The sequence below is a fragment of the Nilaparvata lugens genome, chromosome 12 (assembly GCF_014356525.2).
Source record: "Nilaparvata lugens isolate BPH chromosome 12, ASM1435652v1, whole genome shotgun sequence".
Classification (NCBI taxonomy): Eukaryota; Metazoa; Arthropoda; class Insecta; order Hemiptera; family Delphacidae; genus Nilaparvata; species Nilaparvata lugens.
In genome coordinates, this window is record NC_052515.1 from 4,213,940 (window position 1) to 4,240,443 (window position 26,504).

The 26,504-nt window shown below is 34.8% G+C and overlaps 1 protein-coding gene across 3 annotated transcripts in view; it reads right to left on the minus strand.

The window, feature by feature from the left end:
* The window catches only part of LOC111044220 (multidrug resistance protein homolog 49), an 88,314-nt gene that overhangs the window by 51,145 nt on the left and 10,665 nt on the right, over positions 1 to 26,504 (minus strand). Inside the window, exons 1-2 of one of the 3 annotated variants that reach the window (XM_039438729.1) lie at positions 24,074 to 24,095; positions 1,172 to 1,251 (exon numbers count right to left, since the gene is read on the minus strand). In XM_039438729.1, coding sequence (XP_039294663.1) covers positions 1,172 to 1,224 — 53 coding nt within the window. In that variant the 5' untranslated portion in view covers positions 1,225 to 1,251; positions 24,074 to 24,095. Of the gene's footprint in view, positions 1 to 1,171; positions 1,252 to 3,844; positions 4,022 to 24,073; positions 24,096 to 26,504 lie in introns of those variants that run through there. The other 2 variants (XM_039438728.1, XM_039438727.1) reach the window with 2 other exon arrangements.

The following is a 26,504-nucleotide window of genomic DNA, read 5'->3' on the forward strand; positions in this document are numbered from 1 at the left end:
GAGAGAGCAAGTGATTGAGAGTGAGAGAGAAAATCTAATAATATCGAGAAAATCAGGTATCGCGAAATTATGAATCTGACCACAAAGAATTTTCCTGGAACGGGTCTTTGAAATGTACAATTTAAAACCAGTTCAATTTTCAATTCCGAGTACCTTCTCTAATAGTATTCCAGACAAAAGCACGATTGCCGATACATACTATAATTTCACGAATGATTCAGAAACATCGGAAAGACCAGAGTTCACTGCATTCTGTACTTTCCCGATTTCTTTGTGGTCTCTTTCTTCCTCGTTTTATTCTTTCTATATTACTTGATATTTTCTTCCTCTTCCTCCTCTTCCTCTTCCTCTTCCTATCGCTCCTACTTCATTCATCATCATCAACATATTCTTCTTCTTCTTCTTCTTCTTCTTCTTCTTCTTCTTCTTCTTTTTCTCTTTCGGCCAACCTTCAATTGTAAGTCAGTGTCTAGACTTGATAATGTGATTATTACATTATTCCGTTTATTTCTAAACGAAAGCCCAAATTTGAAAGCTGCATATCACCCCGAAGACTTCTGCTACTGAAAATATTGACTACAGAATAGATAGCTAAGAAAAAATTCGATGCGAGCCCAAAACAATACCCAAAAATTAGCTTTTCAAACTTTGGTTAATATTTGCAGAAAGTAAATTCGTATGGCTTTTGTTTGTGGGGAGTATCTTGCGGGAAGGTCCCACCTCACCTGTATATAATTTTGAGTCGTCAATGGGCCTTACGACTATCATACTTCAGCCGGAACCGACAGATAACGTGCAGAATATTTGACTCTGAAGTCTGACTTTGGATTTTCGTTTCATAATAATCAACAACAAATATTGACTACAGTGAATAGCTAAGAGAAAATTCGATGCGAGCCCAAAAATTAGCTTTTCAAACTTTGTTTAATATTTGCAGAAGCAGAAGTTTTCACCGTGGTTGAAAGCGTCTCTGACTTTGGATTTTCGTTTCATAATAATCAACAATCTACATTAGCATTTGAAGAAATGCAATTTTTCAATAATTTCCTTCCGTGCTTGATAATGTGTTAAGCACATAGTTTTATATTTTTTTCGAGTTTATACTGGATACTCTTTAGTTTTAGTGAACGATAATAATATTTTAGATTTATTCATATGAAAGTTTACTTACTTTTTGACTCGACTCGAGATTTTATTACATGTGAGTTTCGCCCCTTGAACCATTCCTGTATTATTAGTTTGATCGATGAGCTGCAACAAAAAAAAATACAAAAATATTTAAAAACTCAAATTTATTTATTTGGATATTCATTAGAATACATTTATAAAGTAGGATATTGTATCTTTGCAGGGATACAGTAATTGAGTCTCACAACTAATCCAGTATTCATTCTGTATCTCAAAATCGACATTCTATGTATTTATGCAAATGGAAATACAGTTTGTAATTTACAATAAATAGTACTTTTAGCTGTTCACAATAATAAGGATTGGGATTGTTCCAGCATATATGTCTCACAACTACTGCTGTACTGGAATAATCACTCCGCTCAAAAACTCTAATTATAATTGTATGTGCCGGTTTCACAAAAGCCGGTTAAATTTTAACCGTGATTAATTCGACGAGAACCAATCAGAGAAGACGTCTTTTCAAAAAAACCTTCTCTGATTGGTTCTCGTGGAATTAATCACGGTTAAATATCAACGGCTTCTGTGCAAACGGGCCTTTGAAACTGAACAAAATTTGAAATTCAGGAACTACTCTATTTTTTCTGTGTTATTGTGAAGATGATGTGGTAGATTCCCTAATTGAATTGAAACGACTTGATATTGTCAAAACCATCACTAATTTATTTCATTTTTACTTTCCTTGCCCTATTACCATAGGTAAGGAAAAGTATTGCTTTCCGAAAAATGTGTGTGTGTGTGTGTGTGTGTGTGTGTGTGTGTGTGTGTGTCTGTGTACACGATATCTCATCCCCCAATTAACAGAATGACTTGAAATTTGGACCTCAAGGTCCTTACACAATATAAGGATCCGACACGAACAATTTCGATCAAATACAAATCAAGATGGCGGATAGAATGGAGAAAATGTTGTCAAAAACAGGGTTTATCGCGAAAACGGCTCCAACGATTTTGATTAAATTCATACCTAGAATAGTCATTGATAAGCTCTATCAACTGTCACAAGTCTTATATCTGTAAAAATTTCAGGAGCTCCGCTCCGTCTATGCAAAGTTTGATATTAGATTCCCAATTATCAAGCTTCAGATACAATATTTAAACAAAAACTTTCAAGTGGAAAAGATTAAGCATGAAAATCTCTATAATTGTTCAGTAAAATAAAATTGAAAATAAGCTGGAAATTCGAGAAAATGTGATTATCCAATTGCAAACTGTTGTCAACTACTGTTGATTCTATTAAATGATCCACTATGAAGAGATAGCAGACCTCGTATGTCTCCAGCGTTATTGTCCTGTCACCAGCTGGCTCAGATCTTTGTTATAAGTAGACTTGAGATGCGCGTGAACACTAGCGTCAGGTGATCAATTTTCATAACGGCAAGGAAAGTTGTGTGAGTGCGCCACACCAGATTTTGTTACTAGGTTTCTCTCTATTTGCTGTTGAACGGAACGCATAACCATATTTGGAAAAGCCTTCTTGGGCGTGTCCAGTCTCGGCCAATGACAGTAGAGCTCAACCGTCATTGGTCGACAGCTGACGGCCAATCGTAGGGCTTCATCCCCACTATATCTTCTGGTGCTTTATGTTTGAGCTTTCAGTTTACTAGAGATTGAATAAGAAACAGAACTAGTATCTCAAATTGTTTCAATAAATTTAGTGGGTTTTGGACAATATGAAGTCGTCATCATCCAATACAATAAAATATCTGAATAATTCAATACTATATTTTTATTCAAGGTTTTTCCAAAATCGATACCAAATAATACTCTACCAGCAAATATCAAAATAAATTACTCTACTGGAAAAATTATCTTGCTACAACCAATAATAAGAAATTATAATAGTGTATCAAATTGATCAATGTTTCAAAAGCATGTACTACTATATTTTATTGAAAGAAGACTTTTTTCGAAATTAATAGCAATTACTCTACATGTCTACAATAATACGAACAGGTATCACAATAATGACGACTGTACTTTCATAATGATTCTTCTTACAGCCTATAACAAAAATAATTGAATGAAATTGATCAAGGTATCGAAATCATGAACAACCAACTTTTGCCAAACTGAAGTTGAGCTTCTATTAGCTAACTAAATTTATCTTATTTTTAGAATTCAAACCAAATAGCCACGTCTCTACAATAATACCAGGAGATCAACCATTGTTCCAGAAAAATGATTTTGCTCTCAACCTGTAATAAATTGTATCAAATTCATAGCGACTATTCTACAATAATACAAACAGGTATCTCAATTACGACTGTACTTTCATAATTAATTTGCAGCCTATAACAAGAACAATTGAATCAAATCTACCAAGGTTCCAAAATCTTGAACAACTATCTTTTATAGCAAACTAAGTTGAGCTTATTTTTAGAATTCACACCAAATACCATGTACGATCATACCAGCAGAACAACTATTGTTCCAGAAAAATGATTCTACTCACAACCTGTAATAATAATTGTATCAAATTGATCAAGGTTGAAAAATAATGGCCAACTAAATCGATTCTACTAGCACAGAGAAAAGATGAGTATCTTTCTATCTCTATATTATAACTTATGTATATAAACTTCATGTATATATATCTCTATTTAACTTATCCTATCATCTGTGCTACAACTTTGTTCCTGATTGAACGCATTACCCGCAATTGATAAATCAACGTCAAAATACTGAAAACAAATTGCTTCAAGAAAATCACTGATTCGTACGAATTTCTCGCGATAAACCTTATCATCATTAGCGATCTAGCCTGCTGCTATCCAATACAGAGTGTCAGCATTATTCAAATGGGAAGCATTGATGTTTTTCATAAGAAATACTGACAGTGTGAAGTGAATTTCAGTGAAGAAGTCTCTAATCAAAACGATTACATAACGAGCTTCAAACACTTGAATCGCAAATGCCGAAAAACTCCAAAAATATAGACATATTCATATCTACTATTATTACTATTGTAATTGTGTTGTTATGGAAGCAATTTTTGGGAGAAATCCTGTATGCTTCCATGTTTTCCATAAATAAATAAATATATCCTCATTTGGACTATTTTCATCAAAATTAGGGAGAAATCCTGTATGCTACTTCCATGTTTTTTAATAAATAAAGATATACTCATTTGACTATTTTTATCAAAATTAGGGACAGAAACAGTTTTGGGTTTATCCTGTCGATTCTCTCTCCCCAATCATTAATTTAGTATTGTGATTATGGAATGAAATATTCTATTTTATTCTCCAGTCTTCACATTATATTATATTTCTCCACTTATGTATTCTTCACAGACATAGAATTCTATTTTAGTGAAGTCCACGTTATAATGGCAGTATTTGATTAGCAAATAAGCATTAGTGTTGCTATCCTCGTCTATCATTCGACAAAGCAGATAGCGCAGTTCTTTTCCACCTCCACAACGTCGCCTTATCGTTTTAAAATAATGTAGAGATATAGTTAATCAACAAAAGATTCAATTTCAATTATGAAAATTCATTATCCAATCATTGAAAAATATATTTTATTGACGAAAAAGATATAATTGATTATTTCAAACAAGAAGGATCAGTTGATATTAAATTAAATATACCGGTATCAGCTATCTTCTATGAAAGGCAGTGGCAATGCAGAGAATCGGCAACGCTGTTCGCCGATCTTTCTCCACTACCATTATAACGTGGACCTCACTCATAGACATGTGAGTGATAGCGGCATTCGGAAGATCAGTGTTATTCTATATGGTCAAGTCGAAATTCTGTTTTTATTTATTTACTCAATGATTCAGTATTGTACAACTACCAGAAAAGTACCACAGGTTGAATCCCAAAACGGTTCTAATTCTAATTTATACAATAGTCCAGATGTAGCTAGGTTATGTGTCATATTTTTTTTAGAAAGGGTAATCCCGATTTTCTGAAGGTCTAGAGATTCGTCTACATCTATCTGTGACAATAATTGAATAATTATATAAAAAACTGGAACTAGTTTGGTGGGAATTCTAGAAAATCTTGACGCATCTAATTGATCCAAGCATAGCTTTGACACGCAGTTACAACTCAACGATTATGAGTATAAACTACTGTAAACATTCCTTATTCATTACATGAATGCTTCCTTCCCATTGAACTGACAGTTTGAACTGAACCTAACTAGTAGTTCTGTGAACAGTAGACCTCACGCAGTATTCTCATCCACAAGTGCCAGATGTCAACTGTTTTAAATGTTAACAAGCTCAGTTCACGTTTGAATTTGTATTTCATATGATATAATTCATCCAATTCCGTGATGATCTTTCTATTTGATGAAAATTAATTTTTTAGAATCAAAAATATTATAATTTCTTCAGAATTATTCAGTTCATTTGTTTTTTTTTATTCACCTATTAAATTAGTTTTTTAGAATGTGAGAATATTGATACTGATGGACACGCATAATAATACCATGACTGCAAAACAAAATATTGAAACCAAAGACCTTGAAGCTGCGATTAGACCAAATTTATTAAAAAAAAAAATGTTAATAACTCAATCCTTTTAGATTATATTAAATTGAACATAACTTATCATACACATGATGAACATAAGTGTTTGTCAACTTCCGTTCAATCTAATAGAATCTATAAGGATTAAGTTATAACCATTTTGTTAATAACTTTGGTGTAAACCCAGCTTAAAGATGCATAACTCTTTAATGTCTTTGATTGAAACTATAGACCTTATGGAAATACAGCAATAGACTGGCTTCTCCACACATCTGTGTAATCACTTGTCAGCTGATTTATGATGAATAATTCTATAGTCTGATTTTTACTCAAATATTGGCGTATGAAGAATGCTCCTTTTTCCTTTTATATTATCCTTGAAATGCAAAATTTCCAAAAATGTTGTATATACGTCGACGCGCAATTTAAAAAGGAACATACGGTACCTGTCAAATTTCATGAAAATCTATTACCGCGTTTCGCCGTAAATGAGCAACATATAAATAAATCTATATATATAAAAGCGAAATGGCACTCACTCACTGACTGACTCACTCACTCACTCACTCACTCACTCGCATAACTGAAAATCTACCGGACCAAAAACGTTCAAATTTGGTAGGTATGTTCAGTTGGCCCTTTAGAGGCGCACTAAGAAATCTTTTGGAAATATTTTAACTCTAAGGGTTGTTTTTAAGGGTTTGAAGTTCGTCTTTTAGCATGTATATTCTTCTTCTCCCAATCTCTTAATTATAATTGAAATTTCCATATCATATGTTACTATAGAACTATAATCTAGATAGAGTACCTCTTCGAAACAGTTGTTAACTGGAAATTAAATTAATAATTTCGTCAGGTTGGCATTAAGTTGAGTTGACTTTGTTAGGTTGGCACCAAGTTGAAGATTTAAATGCATTTATCGCGGAAAAATTGATTGGGAACTGCTACTTCAATCCTGGGAATATTATATTACTAGCAGTCAGGCTCGCTTCGCTCGCCATATCCGTTTAGCCAGCTGTTTAGTCTGGACCCCCGACTTTATTGTCCTAACATATGATAAAAATGCACAAATGAGAAATGCAGGCGAGCGAAGCGAGCCTGCTGATCTCATTCTTGGACGATCCAGTCGGGGGTCCAGGGGGCGGAGCCCCCTGGCTAGACGGATATGGCGAGCGAAGCGAGCCTGACGGCTAGTAGTAAGATATACTTTAAACTGTCAGCAATCCTAATGAATAACAACAACAATGCTTTCCATTCAACCAAAGCTGATAGTTTGTAGTGAAAAACATACTCCTAGATTAATTGTTTACGACTAATTTGTGAAGCATGATATATGAAGCATACAAGTAGGCTGGTCTACATAATTGATATAAATACACAGACTGGCAAGAACTGAATGGTTTTTCCGACTCTAGATTACAAATGGTGTGGAAATGTTTCTAGTAAGCTCTAGCAGAGAAAATTCATACTTAAAAGATTGTTTTATTGTATGACTCTAGTTATGTAATAGTGGTGGGAATTCAACGATTTATGTAAGAGTGTGACTAGAAAAATGTTAACGGTTTTACTGTGTGTTCTATGACGGGAATTTCGAGCTGGAAAATTGAGTCATTGGAAAATCGGAACTAAATAGAGTAGTTAGATTAATTAGATGAAAGTAATTAGAGTTTGAATTTATTGTCAGTTTAGCGTTTATTTAGAACTCTACTAAAACATAATCATGGAAGAATAAGAACCAGATTAGAGGAGCAGGCAGACTATAGTTACTATTTGTAAAGATCCTTACAGATTTTTATATATTTATAAATTATTATTATAGTAAGGCTCGACTCACACTTACGCGACTCAGGTCGAGAACAGACTCGACTCTAGTCGAGAGCATGATTGTGTTTCCAAATGGTGACACTCAGACCAGTCGATTCTAGGCTCCGCGACTGTCACCATTTGAAAGCACATGCTCTCGACTAGAGCCGAGTCTCTTCTGGACCTGAGTCGCGTAAGTGTGAGTTGAGCCCAACTGTTAGCCCATGTGAAGAACATCCTCTCTCTGTATTTTTTTACTATTATTCAAACATGTTTGTATCATTGAAGAGGAAATAAATGAATTTGACTTTTTGTAATCTAAGACAGTATTTAAGGCAGTGTCTAAAGGTGCGTACTGATATACGCGCCGCGAACATGAGCAATTCATTTTTAATCAGCTGATTATATCTGTATTTTTACAGAAACAGTAAGATACAGATATAAAAAGCTTGGCATCAGCTGATTGAAAGTGAATTGCTCATGTTCGCGGCGCGTGTATCTGTACGCACCTTTAGACAGACTAGGCAGCTGCCTTGGGTCCCGAGCCACATCAAGAAGAATCTGCAAAATTCGTGAAAATCAATTTCAAATCTGAATCCACTCTTATCGTTGACCATTATCACACTCACCGATTTCTCGCCGACACGACACCAAAAGTTCTCTTGAATTCACTGAGAATCAGATGTTGGTGAGAATTAGCCAATCGGAGAACATTCTGGATATAATCGGAGAGCATTCGACAAGAAATCGATGAAGTAAAAGCTGTCATTGTTTTGTATGTCTCTAGCTTAGAGACAACTGTTCATCATGTAAATCAATGTAACAACTTTAAGGGATTTCTTTTTTTTCTTTGGAACTAGTTTTCCGGTGTTTGATATTGTTGCAAATCTATGTACTCAATCTCTATGTTCATTCGCAACTTTTTGTAAAAGGGTAACAATCCATGTGGCTACTAGAGATCTAATCTGATTCATTTCACACAGAAAGATATAAAACATTAATTTTACAGTAAAATTTCTCATACCAAAGAAAATAGAAATAGGAATATGCAGAAATAAAAATAAAATATCTAATTCTTATCTTCTTTGATCATACGCTTTCGTGAAGTTGTGTCATTCGTGAATTTCATAATACCGTGCGTGTATAAGCCAATTCTTTCCTTTATTAAATTATACTAAATTATATTAAATTATAACATCACAACATCTGTATATATAAAAGCGAAATGGCACTCACTCACTGACTGACTCACTCACTCACTCGCAGAACTAAAAATCTACCGGACCAAAAACGTTCAAATTTTGGTAGGTATGTCCAGTTGGCCCTTTAGAGGCGCACTAAGAACGGTTTTGGAAAAATTTCCAAAGATACGCCCAAAATCTGCGCTTTTCCAGCCTTTTTTTTGAGCTTACTCAGCTTTATCGAGAACAAATGAACATGAAATGTTCAAATTTACTACAAAAGCTCAGCTGGGGTATAATAATGTTGTGTTAGAAGGACTTTTGAAATAACGCCAAAGAAACGCCCAAAATTAGCGTTTTTTTGCGTTTGGCTGACGGCTAGTACTATAATAAAGGAAAGAATTTGGCTTATACTCGCATTTCTGCCACCACACTTTTTGAGATCATTTAGAGGAAATCGCAGATGTATCAGCCTGCTGAAGACTGGATCTGTGGTGAGATATCTATAATTTAATAAAGGAAAGAGTTGGCTTATACTATCCTATCCTATTGGCTATCCTATTTGGGATAGGAAATTCACGAATGACGACGCATCATCACGTATGAACGTATGATAAAATTAAAAATCTGGTGTGGCGCACTCACACAACTCTCCTTGCCGTTATGAAAATTTATCATCTGACGCTTGTGTACATGCGCATCTCAAGTCTACTTTTCAAAGATCTGCCAGCCGGTGACAGGACAATAACGCTGGAGACACACGAAGTATGCTATCTCTTCATAGTGAATGATTTAATAGAATCAACAGTTGCCAACAGTTTGCATTATTGAATAAACACATTTTCTCGGATTTCGAGCTTATTTCCAATTCTAGGTGAAAATGTCACTGAACATCAATTGTAGAGATTTTTATGCTCAATCTTTTCCACTTGAAATTTTTTGTTTAAAATGTATCTGAAGCTTGATAATTGGGAATCTAATATCAAAAATTGCATTGATGGGGCGGAGCTCCTGAAATTTTTACAGATATGGGACTTGTGGCAGTTGATAGAGCTTATCAATGACTATTTTAGGTATAAATTTGATCAAAATCGTTGGAGCCGTTTTCGAGAAAATCGCGAAAACCCCTGTTTTTGACAACATTTTCGCCATCTTCAATTAGGTTTGTTCGAAATTGTTCGTGTCGGATCCTTATAGGGTAAAGACCTTAAGTTCCAAATTTCGAGTCATTCCGTTAATTGGGAGATGAGATATCATGTACACAGACGCACACTATATAAAAATTTTATATAGATTCTCAAATTACCGAGCATGGTCATAGGTCTATTTCAAATTCTTCAAGATTTCTGTAGATCAAGTTTTCAGTTTGTCCAGTTTTTTAATAGAGCACTTGAGCCTTGCAGAGCACTGGTTACCTGATAGTTAATAATAAAATAAAATGATACATTAATGTAATAACGGCAAGCTCGATCTTTTACTGAATATTTCAGTAAACGATCGAAACCTCTAGATACTCACAAGTCTACTAACAATTATTTTCTAGACAATTTCCAGTTAATAGGTTCTGACAGATTGAGCACATCTGACATGTGAATCATAGTATTACACATGCTATTACAGCATAGAGACCGTCTCAAGGCTCCAAAGATAAGATTGAAACCGGAAATAATTTACTCAATATAAAGTGTGCGATCCGCTCATTTGAAAAAAGTGTTCATGAATAGATTAATGGTCGGAATAATGGATAAAAGCGGTCATTAATGCTGAAAAAGATAGTAATTGTTCATGTAGAAGAGGAAAGGATATTTCTAGTCAAGTGTGAAGTATAATAACTTCAAGAGCATGGGTGAAATTAAAATGTTTTTCTACACCAGTCTAATACTTCTTAAAATATTTGATAGGATTCCTTCATTTTATTAAACACAAAATCCTATTTTTTATTCCTTGTATAACAAAATTTTGGGAAGGAACGAGAAAAATAGGGCGCCCGAGAACATGTTGTCTGTAGGATGTAGAAAAATATCCAGCGTGCCTCGGAATGAGAAACTGGAAGAGACTGGCTAATCAGAGAGATGAATGGAGGCAAATTGTTGAGGAGGCCAAGGTCCATCCACGCAGGGCTGTAGCGCTTCATAAGTTTATAACAAAATTGTGAAGTTACAAATACAGTTCGTAATCAATATGCCATCAATGTTTATTTATTTACTAGCAGGTAACCCGTGCTTCACAAAGGTCTAATGAAAAACTTCACCTACTGAAATCTTGAAGAATTTAGAATATGCCTTCAACCATCCTCGGTGAATTAAGAATCTGTATGCAAAATTTCAAGTTGAGTAGTTCAGACGTGATGATGCGTCAATCGTGAATTTCCTATTCCGTTCGTGTATGAGCCAATTCTTTCCTCTACTGTATTATAGATTGAAGCCTGTTTTTCCGAATTCAAGATTCGATAGTTACACCATTATCAATCACTAGTAAACAGAAAGCTTGAACATATTTAAGCAGCAGAATAAATCATTTGGATGGAGCCCTGCGATTGGTCAATAGCTCTATCGGTGGTTGAGCTCGACTGTCATTGGCCGAGACCAGAATAGGCCTACTAGGGCGTGGCTAGTCTCGGCCAATGACAGTAGAGCTCAGCTTCCATTTCGTCGACAGCTAATGGCCAATCGTAGGGCTTCACCTACACTATATATTCTGCTGCTCAATGCTCAAGATTTTAATTTTCTAGAGATTAGTGTAAAAGCCGAAATTAGGATATCAAAATGCTTCAATAATTTAGTTGTTTTGACAATATCAAGTCGTTTCTATTCAACACATATTAGTCGTGAAACATCACTTATCCAGTGGGACAATAAGAAACTAGATTCTGTCCTTATAGCATTACCGATAATTATTCAGTTTCTAGTTACTAATTAACAAGGGACTGAAAACTGTGTAACAACCAAAAATAGTTCCTCATTCGAATAAATCAAAGTTTTCAAAATTCCAAATTCCCTTTTAAATAATTTCGCTTTTTACTACTTTTCTTTTTCGATTTGATTGAATAACCTGAAACCTGTTTCATGAACATTTTCAAACTCGAATTCTCCTCATTAGAACTGCTACAATTGATGGACCCATCAAAATTCATGAAAACTTCCAATAAATTGAAAAATTAAATAAACCGATAAACAATCAATTATTGATTTCCAATATTGATGCACGATTGAAAACCGGTTAAATTTTAATCGTGAATTAGTTCACGAGAACCTATCAGCGAAGGCTTTTTCGTGAAGAGGGCTTCTCTGATTGGTTAGCGTTAAATTAATAATGATTGAAATTCAACCGCCTTTTGTGCAACTGACACTAAATTTAACAGCCGAATTAGAATGAGAAATTTCAATATCTTTCCTATAATGCTAGTTCAAAATGTTACTAAATTCGACCCAATTCTAACAATAGATGCCATATAATTTGGATGACTAGTGTTTACCAAGCACTTCAAGTATTTAATGACTTTATGACTAGTTACCGTATTTTGATTGTGGATCTTTTATGGCAGCATAATGATAACTTCTTACTGGGAGGAATCAGGTTTATTGTTTTTTATTATCTTCGTACTCTAAATCCCACTCCTATCAAAATAGTGAGGAAACATATGAACTAATGAATAAAATTATCAGCTCTTTTAAATTCAGTAGGGAATTGTTAGTTCCTGAGGCTAAACAAAGAGTTAGTTTAATCAATCATGTTTCAAAACATTCAAGAAATCTGACTGTTAGATACCGGTAGTAGAGTTGAGGTTTTGATAGGATAATATTATCATTCAACCACGAAGATTTCAAATGTATGCTATTCATATTGATTTTTTATAAAAATAGAAAAGTCCTGATTGATTACAAATGGAAAACTGATTTGATGAAAACGTGAAACTGATCTAAAAGTTGGGGACTGCAGACCACACCTTTCTTTGTTACAATTTCCACTATTTTCCACGAACAATACAGGAAGGAAAATAGCAAGAAAGAGAAGGTGAACAAGAAGGAATGATCATGCGAACAAGCTATAAATTTGTGCAGTTCTTTTCTCGGATTCAATGGACCTGGAAGAAATACGTGAACTGGAATAGACTTTCGAATCTTTCTACTTTGGAAGCCTCATCCATAAATAGAGTCTGCTAAAGTCTGTTTTGCAAAGGAAGTACTGTTGTAACGTGTAGTAAGATTCACGTTATAAAATCCGCACACCTGATTACATTGGTGTTGCTATCCTTGTCTTTCATTTGATGAAGCAGATAGCTTCATCCTTCTTTAACTTGGCAACATTGCCAGAAGGGCTATAGGCTATGAAGAGACATATAACCTTACTACCAGAATATTCTCGCTATGAACTATTAGAATATAATTTGATCTCAATTCAAAAATTAATATTATTATTGAATCATGAGTAAATAAATCTCCTTCACGAGCAAAATATATTTCAGATAGAATTGATCATTATAAACATGAGTTAATAACAATGATATCAGATCAGATTAGCTGATTGATTTGAATCACAGGCGGTGGAAACTGAAAAGAGGCAAAACGGTGCTCCTTTCCTTTATTACCTATATACCTCTATAAAGGTATAGTTATTATTATTGCAGTATGGATTACTATGTTATTCATTCAGCTAGAATAGTGAGCATCACTCTAAAGTCTTGCGCACACCGGTGCGAAACGGAATACAGCGACGGCAGCAGGAGAAATTTCAAGCCTTTGCCAAGTTGTTGGATTTATCTCGCTCCCGTCGCGGTCTTTCGTTTCTTACCAAGGCTTAAGGCTGAAGGCTTAAGGCTGTGCAAATGCTGAAAATGAACTTTTTACTCCTGATATCAAGCTATCAAAATGAAAAAGTTTTCTCAGTAAAACATTTTTTTCTGATCATTACTTTTTGAGATATGGGCGCCTAAAGTTTGAATTTTTGGGACAGAACATTTCAAACTCTGTAAGAGATAAATCCATGAGATTCAGAGGATAGATTCTTCATGGTATTGTTGATCTAGTTGAACAAAAATTTTCTGAAAATATCAATCTTTAAGTTAGTTATTCAATTTACTAAAAATAACCTAAAATAACTTTTAGTTGAGTTATTTTTGGTAAATTGAATAACTTTTTCAAAAATTGATATTTTTATTTTACTAGATCAACAATACCATGAATAATCCATCCTCTTAATATCATAGATTTATATCTTACTGATTTTGAAATGTTCTGTCCCAAAAATTCAAACTTTAGGCGCTTATATCTCAAAAAGTAATGATCAGAAAAAAAATGTTTACCTGTGAAAACTTTTTCATTTTGATAGCAGGAGTAAAAAGTTCATTTTTAGCATTTTCACAGCCTTAAGCCTTGCGCACACAGGTACGAAACGCAAGACCGCGACGGGAGCGAGATAAATCCAACAACTTGGCAAAGGCTTGAAATTTCTCCTGCTGCCGTCGCTGTATTCCGTTTCGCACCGGTGCGCGCAAGACTTTAGAGTGATGCTCACTATTCTAGCTGAATGAATAACATAGTAATCCATACTGCAATAATAATAAATATACCTTTAATAGAGGTATATAGGGTAATAAAGGAAAGGCTTGATAATATAAAAATCGAAAAACTTGGAAAAATATCACCAGTAGAAAGTTCATTTTTAGCCTTTGCACTGCCTTAAACGTGTCAGCATCGATTTAATAGAAAGCATTGGAGTTGTATATAAGGTATATGATGGGAGTTCAACACGAGGATGATATACAGTGGAAAATATTATCATATTAAACTAACGAGTCACACATTCATGATACGAGGGAAAATGAGTAGGCCTAATAAAAATATGAATATGAAGAAAATATTATTAATATGAATATCAGCTAATGAATGAATTATGGATGTGTTGAGCTGATCAATGTGAAGAAAATTCACCAATCAGAACAAAAATCTAGACCATCTTTGTGAAGAATCTCTCAAGTCTCCTCTGTAATGAACCAATTGACAGCTAACATAAAATACACACACGACCGTGAAAGAATGCCACACTCGACAATCAATTTCAATTGAGTATTGCGAGTTCTATATCTCGCTTTATCACAAGTATGTTCAATTTTTTATTTGCAAGTCATTATTAAAATCAGCAGCTACAATCCGAATTTTCAATTTGAATTTATTATAATTTTATTGCTGATAATATTGCATTCCGTTCTTGGCTTTCAGCTTCAACAAATTTGAGTAGCGTTCAGCAAAGGAAAGCTATACGATTGTAGAACTTATAAGATTGTTTTCAATCTGCAAGTCATTATTGAGATGTTATAACTATCAATCTGATACAATTCTTAACGATTTTATTGTTGATGTCTTTCGCACTAGACTTCTAGCTTTAAATTGGGCTAGGCTATCAATGTGCTTGCTCTAAGCGACTCGACAGATACATTATTATCACCAGAGAGTATATATGTATCCTCACATCACATTCTTTACTCTCTGATTATCACTGAATTCAACAGTCCTTATTACGGAAAAAAATATAGGCTAACATCTTCCACAAGTCAGAGAACTAGTATAGCCTACAAACTTGAACAGGTTATTCAATAACATAAAATTATAGTTTCACTGTCAAGTTCATCTTCATACATCATCTCTGTAGTGAGGTCCACGTTATAATGGCAGTGTTTGATTAGCAATGATATTGCTATCCTTGTCTTTTCATTCAACAAAGCGAATAGCGCTATCTCTTTCTTGCTTTGCTCTGTTGCCAGATCGTCTTTTTAACTAATTAACAAAATATTTCATCTTAATTTATTATGAAAATTCATTATTAAATTATTGAAAAATATAATTTATTGATTGATAAAATATAATTGATTATTTAAAACGAGAGTGAACAGTTGATATTACATCAATAAACCTGTATCAGCTACCCTCTATAGAAGCATTGACAAGACAGAGGATTGGCAACGTTTTTACTTTCCTTGCCCTATTACCATAGGTAAGGAAATTATCGCTTTCCGAAAAAAATTAAGGTACCCCAATTCCTAAATTTCTATAAGTTTCAAGGACCTCTGAGTCCAAAAAAGTGGTTTTTGGGTATTGGTCTGTATGTGTGTGTGTGTGTGTGTGTGTATATGAGTGTATGTACGTCTGTGTACACGATATCTCATCTCCCAATTAACGGAATGACTTGAAATTCGGTACGTAAGTACACGATATCTCATCTCCCAATTAACGGAATGACTTGAAATTCGGTACGTAAGGTCCTTACACTACAAGGATCCGACACGAACAATTTCAATCAAATGCAATTCAAGATGGCGGCTAAAATGGCGAAAATGTCGTCAAAAACAGGGGTTTTCGCGATTTTTTCGAAAACGGCTCCAACGATTTTGATCAAATTTATACTTAAAAAGGCATTGATAAGCTCTAAAACTGCCACAAGTCCCATATCTGTGAAAATTCCAGGAGCTCCACCCCATCTATGCAAAGTTTGATTTTAGATAACCAATTATCAGTCTTCAGATACAATTTAAACAAACGATTTTAAGTGGAAAACATTGAGCATGAAAGTCTCTACAATTAATGTTCAGTAACATTTTCACCTAAAATTGAAAATAAGCTTTAAATTCGAGAAAATGTGATGATTATTCAATTGCAAATTATTGTTGATTCTATTAAATCATTCACTATGAAGAGATAGCAGACCTCATGTGTGTCTCCAGCGTTATTGCCCTGTCACCAGCTGGCTCAAATATTTGAATAGTAGACTTGAGATGCGCGGGAACACTAGCGTCAGTGATCAATTTTCATAACGGCAAGGAAAGTTGTGTGAGTGCGCCACACCAGATTTTTACGGTAATATTGGCGTTCAAAGGAGACTCCTTTTCCTTTTGTACTAGTAGTTCTGTGAACAGTAGACCTCACGCAGTATTCTCATCCACAAGTACCTGATTGAAACTATAGACCTTATGGAAATACAGCAATAGACTGGCTTCTCCACACATCTGTGTAATCACTTGCCTGCTGATTTATGATGAATAATTCTATAGTCTGATTTTTACTCTAATATTGGTGTATGAAGGAGGCTCCTTTTTCCTTTTATATTATCCTTGAAATGCAAAATTTCCAAAAACCTTGTATATACGTCGACGCGCAATTAAAAAAGGAACATACCTGTCAAATTTCATGAAAATCTATTACCACGTTTCGCCGTAAATGCGCAACATATAAACATTAACAGAAATGCCAAACCGTCGACTTGAATCTTAGACCTCACTTCGCTCGGTCAACAATGTAGAATTCATAATTAATCAACAAAATATTTCCTCTTAATTATGAAAATTCATTAAGAAATTATTGAAAAATATAATTTATTGCTTGATAAAATATAATTGATTATTTCAAACGAGAGTGAACAGTTAATATTACATCAATAAACCTGTATCTGCTACCGTCAAAAGAAGGCATTGACAAGACAGAGGATTGGCAACGTTGTTCTCCTATCTTTCTTCACTGCCATTATAACGTGGACCTCACTATAGACAAATTACATCGATTAGGCAATCTGCTATAGTAAGACTCATCTCAAACAAGCAGTAATCATTAAAGATAACATAAATGATTCCCTTTCAAACAATGCAGACAGTTTCACGTGAATCTTGCCTCCATTCAAAGATTAGCACACGTGTGGAAAAATATAGCAGACAGACTTCATCAAGCTACGCATGTGTCTTTAAATTTCCAAACACTATATTTTTTATGATTTATACATTCCGATCTGTGATTATGTTGTGTCTGTTGTCCTGTTTATATTATCACATATCTAACCAGTTTAATTAGTCTATGATATTATGTATCTAGGTATATAGATACATAGATAATTGATAGATACATAGATATTATCTAGATTATAGATATATATGTTGTCCTTCAGTGAGAAGTACGCATGGAGCTTCTGCAATATAAAAATATTTTTTTTACAATACACACACAAGATTGTTATGATACGATAAATGATAATTGACACGCGCTACTATAATTTTGAAATTTTCTTAGGCCCGGTTGCACAACAGCCGGTTAAATTTTTACCTTGATTAATTTCACGAGAACCAACCAGAGAAGGCCTTCTTGATAAGACGGCTTCTCTGATTGGCTGTCGTGGAAGTAATCACGATTAAAATTTAACCGGCTGTTGTGCAACCGGCACTTACTCTCGGAGTATGGAGCATGGAGGACTGGTGATGAGATAAAAAATTCAATGGAGTCCACACATCAATTTATTCCAGTATCATCAACATTATATTCTCATCAATCGTATTCTGGGTTTTCTTCGTCGTCATTCATCATCTTTCCCGTTTGCACTCATCATTATCCTCCCAGCATCTACTTCCTTCAATTTTCGTATTCTCCTTCTTATTTTTCTTCGGCATCTTCTTCTTCGTCTTCTTCGTCTTCTGCTTCTTTTTCATCTTCTTCTTCCGCTTCTTTTTCATCTTCTTCTTCCGCTTCTTTTTCTTTTTCTTCATCTCCTTCTTCTTCTTCTTCTTCTTCTTCTTCTTCTTCTTCTTCTCTTCTTCTTCTTCTTCTTCTTCTTCTTCCTCCTCCCCTCATCCTCCTCCACTACTACTACTTGGGCTATTCTTCTGCTTCTTTCTTCTTCTCCGTTTCCGTTTCCTCCTATCCTTCTTCCTCATCTTGTTCAACATAGCTTCCATATTCTATCCCATTGTTTTTGCCAACCACCTCCTTGTTCTCCTTCTTCCATATTCGTCTTATCTCTTTTACTTTCTCTGTTGTCCTATTTTCTTCTGCTCCTTCTTCTACCTTTCTCCAAAGGTCTCTTATCGTTTATTATCTTTATTTTTTTCTGAATCCTTTTTTTCTCTCAACTCTTTCCAAATCTTCCTCCTGCTAACTATCCTATTCTTCTTCTTCTTCACCCTCCACAATTTTTCTTTCTCAACTGCATCATAACAAATCTTTCTTCTGCTTCTACTCATTCTTCTTCCTCTTCATTCTCTCCTCCTCCCTCTTCTTCTTCCTCTTCTTTTCCTTACTCTTCTCATTCTTCTACTCTTCCTCCTTTTCCTCCTCCTTCTTCTCCACCACATTTTTCTTCCTAAACTGCATCATACCAAAATAATATTTCTTCTGCTTCTAAACATTACTCTTCTTCTTATTCTCGTCCTCCTTCTTCTTCCTCCTTTTCCTCTCCTTCGTCATCGTCCTCATCTCCTTCTTCTTCCTTCTCTAATTCTGCATCTTCTTCTGCTCTCGTCCCTCTACCTGTCATAATTTTCTGATCTCCCCTCCCCAACACAACCTCATCATCCTTAATATTCACCATAATCATCATCATAATCTTCTACTTCATCCACTTTTGCACCATAATATCTTATTATCGCTATCCATCACACTATCTCTCTCCTTCTCAACCACTACCAATTACCTGTTCATTCTCTCTCTCTCTCGCATCTTCAATTACTCTATCTTATTAGTCGTTTTCCTTCTTCGACTCCATAATAATTTTCTTCACACTAATTTTCCAATGTTTAGTGCTTGTTTATGAAACAGAGCGCTCCTAACCTTGATTTTCGCACCATTTCCCACTTACAATGTGATTAGATGAATTAATCTGTTCAGAATGTTGATGACCTTTCAGAACATCTGCTAAATCCAATTTTCCCCATCTCATATTTCCATTTACATATTATAAGGTAAGTTAATTGCTCTTAGTTGGTTCTAAGTAACTTATTTTTCAACTAATAATCAGCTAACTCATCCAATTGATTCAAATTAGTTTTTGATTTAGTTTCGTCAGTTTTCGATTCAAGTTACTTGATTCATCCATTTTCTCAGAAAACTACCTAGACTCTGAAGTACAATGGATAATTTTCAATTGATATACCGCAAAAACGTCCTCAACTTTAATCCAATATTGTGATAATTTGAATGCTCTGATAATTTAAAAATTTGTGTTTCTATTTTTGGTTGTTACACCGTTTTTAATCCAAAGCTAATTAGTAACTAGAAACTGAATATCGATCATGATATAAGGACAGAAACTAGTTTCTTAATGTCCCACTGTATAAGTAGTGATGTTTCACGACTAATATAAGTGTTGGATGGAAACGAATTGTTTTTTCAAAACCACTGAATTATTGAAGCAATTTAATATCCTAGTTTCGATTTTTACACCATCATCAATCTATAGTAGATTGAATGCTTGAACATTGAGCAGCAAAATATAATTTAGTGTGGGTTGCCCACTGAATTGAAATTGATTTATTTCTTCTTTTCTTACAACATATACAATATATACAAAATAAAATGTGAAGATGAAGGCTTCTCATATCCTGTGAGTGAGGAGCGAGTTCCAAATACAATTGAGTACTCTGTACTTAGGATAAGAATAACGACAAATCATGAGAAAGTAAAGATTACAGCTTTTAGAGTTATTGATAAATAACAAGCGACAAAATCTATATAATGTAAAAGCGAAATGGCACTCACTGACTGACTGACTGACTGACTCACTCACTCACTCGCAGAACTAAAAATCTACCGGACCAAAAACGTTCAAACTTGGTAGGTATGTTCAGCCTTTAGAGGCGCACTAAGAACGGATTTGAAGAAATTTCCAAATATACACCCAAAATCTGCATTTTTCCAGCGTTTTTTAGCGCTTTATCGAGAACAAATGAACAGAAAATGTTCAAATTTAGTACGGAAGCTCAGCTAGGGTTTAATAATGTTGTGTTAGAAGAGATTTGCAATAACGTCAAAGATACGCCCAAAATTAGCGTTTTCCAGCGTTTTTTGCTTTTTCTCAGATTTATCGAGAACAAATGAACAGAAATTGTTCAAATTTAGTACAGAAGCTGAGCTAGGGTGTAATAATGTTGTGTTAGAAAGAATTTGAAATAACGCCAAAGATACGCCCAAAATTAGCGTTTTTTTTGCGTTTTCTCAGTTATTTCATAAAGTAATAGACAGAGAATGTCAAAATTTTAGACAGAGGTTTAGGTAGGGTCTAAAAATGTTGTGATCAGGTGACTAATATTTTATCAAAGATACGACAAAAATCAGCTTTTTTCTCAGCTTTTCTGCGTTTTCTCAGTACTTTGCTCTTCTGATGGAATGAAGCATGCTCAAATGAAAAATGCAGGCGAGCGAAGCGAGCCCGCTGATCTCATTTCTGGACGATCCAGTCGGGGGTCCAGGGGGCGGAGCCCCCTGACGAGCGGAGCGAGCCTGACAGCTAGTACCTATAATAAAATCTAAAATACCTATGAGTAGTATAATACCGTATCTTTTCAAGTAGGTAACTTACACTTTTCAGGCATCGACACTACGATTGGTCATTGGCTGTTGATAAAATGATAGCTGAGCTCTACTGTCATTGGCCGAGACACGCCCCAGTAGGGCTATTCCAGTCTCGGCCAATGACAGTAGAGTTCAACCCTGATTGGTCAACAGCTAATGGCCAATCGTTGGTCTTTATCCATACTCCATCTATGACTGCTCAATGTTTAAGCTTTCAGTTCATTAAGAATGATAATAATGAGTGTATGAAATGACGAGACTAGTATCCTATCTAAAATTGTTTTGATAAATTAATGGTTTAGACAATATCAAGTCATTTCAATCCAATACCCCTGTAGCCAATTAGCCTAGAAACAATTTGGCAACGGTGTGGAGTTGGAAAAGGATAGAGCTATCTGCTTTGTCTGATGACAAACAAGGATAGCAAACCAATTTCAATCAGTCAATGGTGAACAGGTGCTGACTTAATAACTTAAGTCTCACTACAGAACTAACACTTCCAACAACGGTGTTGTTTACACAAAATGGACCATTTACTTAAAATCTCATCACACCCGTATTGCATGATAGAGCACTCAACTACTATAGCGCATGATAAGAACCTCAAGCAACAATAAACAAATTGAGATACTATTCATTCAAAAATACTCAGTTTTAAGTAAAGAACTCATATTTCCAAATCCCTTACATAACTTTAATGATAATGAAAAAAAGTGTAGTTGAGTGGAAATAAATTATTGTTGTGTAAGATTTGGCGTCACTCGAGAAATTTCAAGATTGTTGAACTTCTGTGGAAGTTTCTTGATTCTAAATTTGGCAGAAGTGGAATGAACTTCAGAAATTTTATCTTAGAAGAATGTGAGGTGCTCGTGAATGGAAAATTTTGCAGTGTGTTTTATTGGAAGATGATGTGAGATGAAGTAATCTATAATATAATAAAGGATAGAACTGGCTTATTCACGTACGGGGTAGGAAATTCACGAGTGACACATCATCACGTCTCAACTACTCAACTGGTTAACTTGAAATTTTGCTTATAGACTCTTAATTTACCGAGGATGGTTATAGGTCTATTTTCAATTCTTCAAGATTTCAGTACGTCAAGTTTTCAGTTTGTCAAGTTCTATTAGATCCTGCGGAGCACGGGTTACCTGCTAGTATAAGATAAAATTGAATTTTCCAAGATTTATAGGTTTTCTACAGTTTTTGGTGGAAGGTTAGTGGTTTCGAGTATGAAACGATTCGAAAGAAAGAAAGGGAGATACAAAGAAAGATTGAAAGGATTTGAAAAAAGAGAATAGAATAGAATAGAATAGAATAGAATGGCTGCCTTTATTTTTACCTAGGAGGGCGGAGTTAGGGCGCAGCCGGCCCTCTCTTACACTCAACCCTCCAATACAACGCTAAATAATTGCTAGATTAAACAAATCAAATTAAGAAAATGAGATGAAAATCAAATTAAGAGAAGGAGATGATTGGAGAGAGAGAAGATAGAGAAGGTGTAGGAAGTGAATAAAGGAAAAGAGTGGAGAGGATAAGGAAGGAGAGAGAAAGAGTGGAGGAGAAGAGTAGAAAAGAAAAGGAGAAGTGTAAAGGAGGAGAAGGAAAGGGGAAAGAAAGAGAATTGGAGAAGAGTAGAAAGGAAAGGAGAATGAGTGGAAGGAGAGGAGGGGAAGAATAGAAGAATGGGAAGGAAAAGAAGAGAAGGAAGAGGGAAGGTAGAAGACGAGAAGAGGAGGAAAGAAAGAGAAAAGGATAGAAGAGAAGTTAAGGAGAAGTGAAAGAGGAAAAAGAGGAGACGAGAAGAAAGAGAATAAGAATGAGAGGAAGGAGAGGAGGAGAAGAATGGGAAAAGAAGAGAAGGAAGAAAGAAGACGAGTAGAGGAGGAGAATAAGAGAAAGGGTTGGACGATAAGTTGATGATAAGAGGAGAAGAGGAAAAATAGAAGAAAATAAGAAGAGGAAAACAGGAGATGAGAAGAGTTCGAAGAGAAGAAAAGGAGAAGTGGTGAAGAGGAGAAGGAGAAGAAAAGGTGAAGATGAGAAGGGAGAAGAGAGGAAAGTAAGATAATGTAATGAATAGAATGTGTTAGATCCTAAATAGATATAGGCTACGATATAAAATATATGGAATGTCAAAAATTAATGAAACATTTTCCGAGAAATATGAGTCAGAAGATACGAAAATGAATAAAATAAGTTAGCTGTACTGAGAATGAAAAAAATCTATAACTTACTATAGTTCATAGTGATGTTTTGTCTATTGAAAGTAGAGAATTGAAACTTGCTTTCAAATGAATTTCTGATCTGCTGGACAATATTAGATCACCATTGGTTCTTATGGGAGTGTTCACATATGAGCATATGAAAATGCGTGAACACACCCATAAGAACAAATAATATTCTTTTGCATAGCAGAACAGAAATCCATCGTAAAGCAGGGTTCAAGTGGTGAAGCCATACATACTTGAATAACAACAAATACAGAGGGTGTTAAAAAACCCTACACATGACACATATGGATTTAGCATACAGAACGTTATTCTATTCACTAATTTCTCGCATAACTTGAATCTTTTCATCCAACATCTATTATTGAATTTATTTCAAAATTTCAACAACTTGCAAACGGTTAGTTCCGTGGTTGCGATGGCATCTTAACGTTCAAGTTAAGAGACAGGGGTCTGTATCACCCGTTGGACGGGTGACCACGGATACACACGCACAAGTCTAGATCTTATGTAGACATCACTCTCAACCTACTGATTTGGTGTAGAAATTAATATGGATATAACCTAAATAATATTTGAACGATTTGAAAAAATTAAGAAATATAAGGTTTCGACAACAGCCTGTTTTTTTATTTTCTGACTGTTGTATTGTTTGCTCTATCCAATAAATATTGAAATCTGTTCATTAATTTCCTGAAGGTTTAGCAACACAAAATTAGTCTTGTTAAAATGGTTCTATATTCAGTAGAATATGATCAATTTCTATAGCTCATCATAAAAGAAATGAAGTTCATAAATTTATAAAAATTGGGTCTTATATCTGTTAGCATAATAATTTAAAACGTTAAAGAATTTTACTCTTACCGGCTTATTCCTAGATGATAATTATTAATCCAAAACGCCGGTTGATGCTGGAAAAATGGGAATTTCCAAGATTTTCCACAAACACAAAATAGTAAGTCACTTGTCAGCCTTACAGGAAACTACACCCGCTGATTTCCAACGAAAATTTGTTTAAAAATTAAAAAAAAAAATTATGATTTCCAAATTTTTTGGAAAACTTGAAAAGAAAATTCTTGTGGACAGTTGATCGCGGAAACGCGGGTGAGTTGTGACTGCGGCGTTCGCATGCAGAGCTGCCAATTTATTTGCGGAGAAAATCTCGCCAAAATTCCCTTTCGCCGATCGAAATTTCCCACTTTGCGCAAAGTTTTAGCGCGGTTCTTAGCCAACCACAGACATGCAAAGCATGCCTTTGGGAATCACTGGGCTAAGATTCCCGTAGAACTGACAGCATTGGTTAAGTAGGAAGCGTTTTTCTATTTTATATGAGGGAAATTTGACAGTTTCAAGTTAATCTGTCACTAAAAAGGAGTCAGGTTTGTGGAGTGAGCAAAGAAAAATACGGATAATCGTTAGAGGTTCCACTAAAATAACTATACGGTAATACTATAAGTTATAGTTACTGTAGATTCTATAATTTCGAGAAGTTATTTCAGTTCCACAAAGATTGAGGATTGAAGAAGAAAGTTGAGATTTCTTGAAAAAATGAGAATGAAATTTGTACAAAGTAAAGCCATAGACATATTAAGAGATATAGACATAGATATATAAAGATGGCACAAGAAGATATTCCATGGTATAGAGCGTTTATGTTCCAATTTCCAATGTTAAGGTTGTGCAAAGGCTAAAAAAAACTTTCTACTGTTGATATTTATCAAATTTTTTCGATTTGTATATAAACAAGCTATCAAAATGAAAACTTTTTCTCAGGAAAAAATTTTTTTTCCGATCATTACTTTTTGAGATATGACAAAACATTTTTTAAATTCGGTAAGAGATACATAGATGAGATTCAGAGGATAGATTCTTCATGGTATTGTTGATCTAGTAAAACAAAGATTTCCTGAAGATAAAAATTTTTTAAGAAAGTTATTCAACTATTTACCAAAAATAATCCCAAAAAGTTTTTTTTGGTCATTTTAGGTAAATTGAATAACTTTCTCAAAAATTGTTATTTTTAGGTAATTTTTATTCTACTAGATCAACAATACCATGAAGAATATATCCTCTGAATCTCATAGATTCATCTCTTACCGAATTTGAAATGTTCTGTCCCAAAAATTTAAACATTAGGCGCTCATATCTCAAAAAGTAATGAACGGGAAAAAAATGTTTTCCTGAGAAATTTTTTTCATTTGGATAGCTGGATGATATACAAATCGAAAAATTTTGATAAATATCAACAGTAGAAAGTGTATTTTTAGCCTTTGCACAGCCTTAACTCAAGCTGATAGTCCTATAGTACTTCATTTTCGTGAAGCTATGTGACGCTGGTAGTCTCTCATACTGTACCGTTCTTACATTCTCACTCCAAAAAACAGTAATAATAGACTTGTAGTCAACAGTAAAGACGCATAATTACGTCTGAATTTCTGGACTGATCAACTTGAAATTTTTAATTCAAATTCTTAATTTACCCAGGATGGTTATAGACCTATTTTAAATTCATCAAGATTTCAGTAGGTCAAGTTTTTAGTTAGTCAAGTTTTTGATTAGACCCTTCCAGAGCACGGGTTACAAGCTAGTAATAAATAATAGAGGAATACACTTGTTTGTTTGTTTTCAATAGCTTCCTAGAGACTCTTATCAGAGTATAGGAATTGTCAGACTTCTGGAAAAAGTAGAGCATTGAAAGAATAATACACCCAATGAGGAATGAGAATCTACAAGATGCGCCAAACAAAACAAAGGTGAAGAATACTAGAAATAATGAAGAATAAAGAGTACAATAAAACTGGAGAGTGCCGATAAACATCACGAAAACAAACTGCCACATCCCCTCTCCATACGGTTTCCAACAACCGCCCCTTCTGACAGGTCTCTAAGCACCCCTTCATCCAACTGAGGGAGTCTCAAACCACCCCCTCCTCTACTAAGGGGTCTCAAACCACCCCTCCTCTACTAAGGGGTCTCAAACCACCCCTTTCCACTAAGGGGTCTCAAACTCCACCCTTTCACTGTGGCACGCCATGGCTGCAAAACGACATTGGCGCTATCACCACAAGTCGCGAATTTAAATACAAAAACAAGGTTATGAGTATTCAAATTTAGAATACCTTTCGGAACGCAAAGCAATAGCAGCTTCAAAACATGCAACAACTGGCTTACCCAGCCTAAAAATCATCCCCCTACCTTACCCAACCACCGCTTACCCAACCTAACAATCCCTTACCCAACCTAACCTTCCCTTACCCAACCTAACCGAGCGCGACCTGATCTAACTCCATGCTTG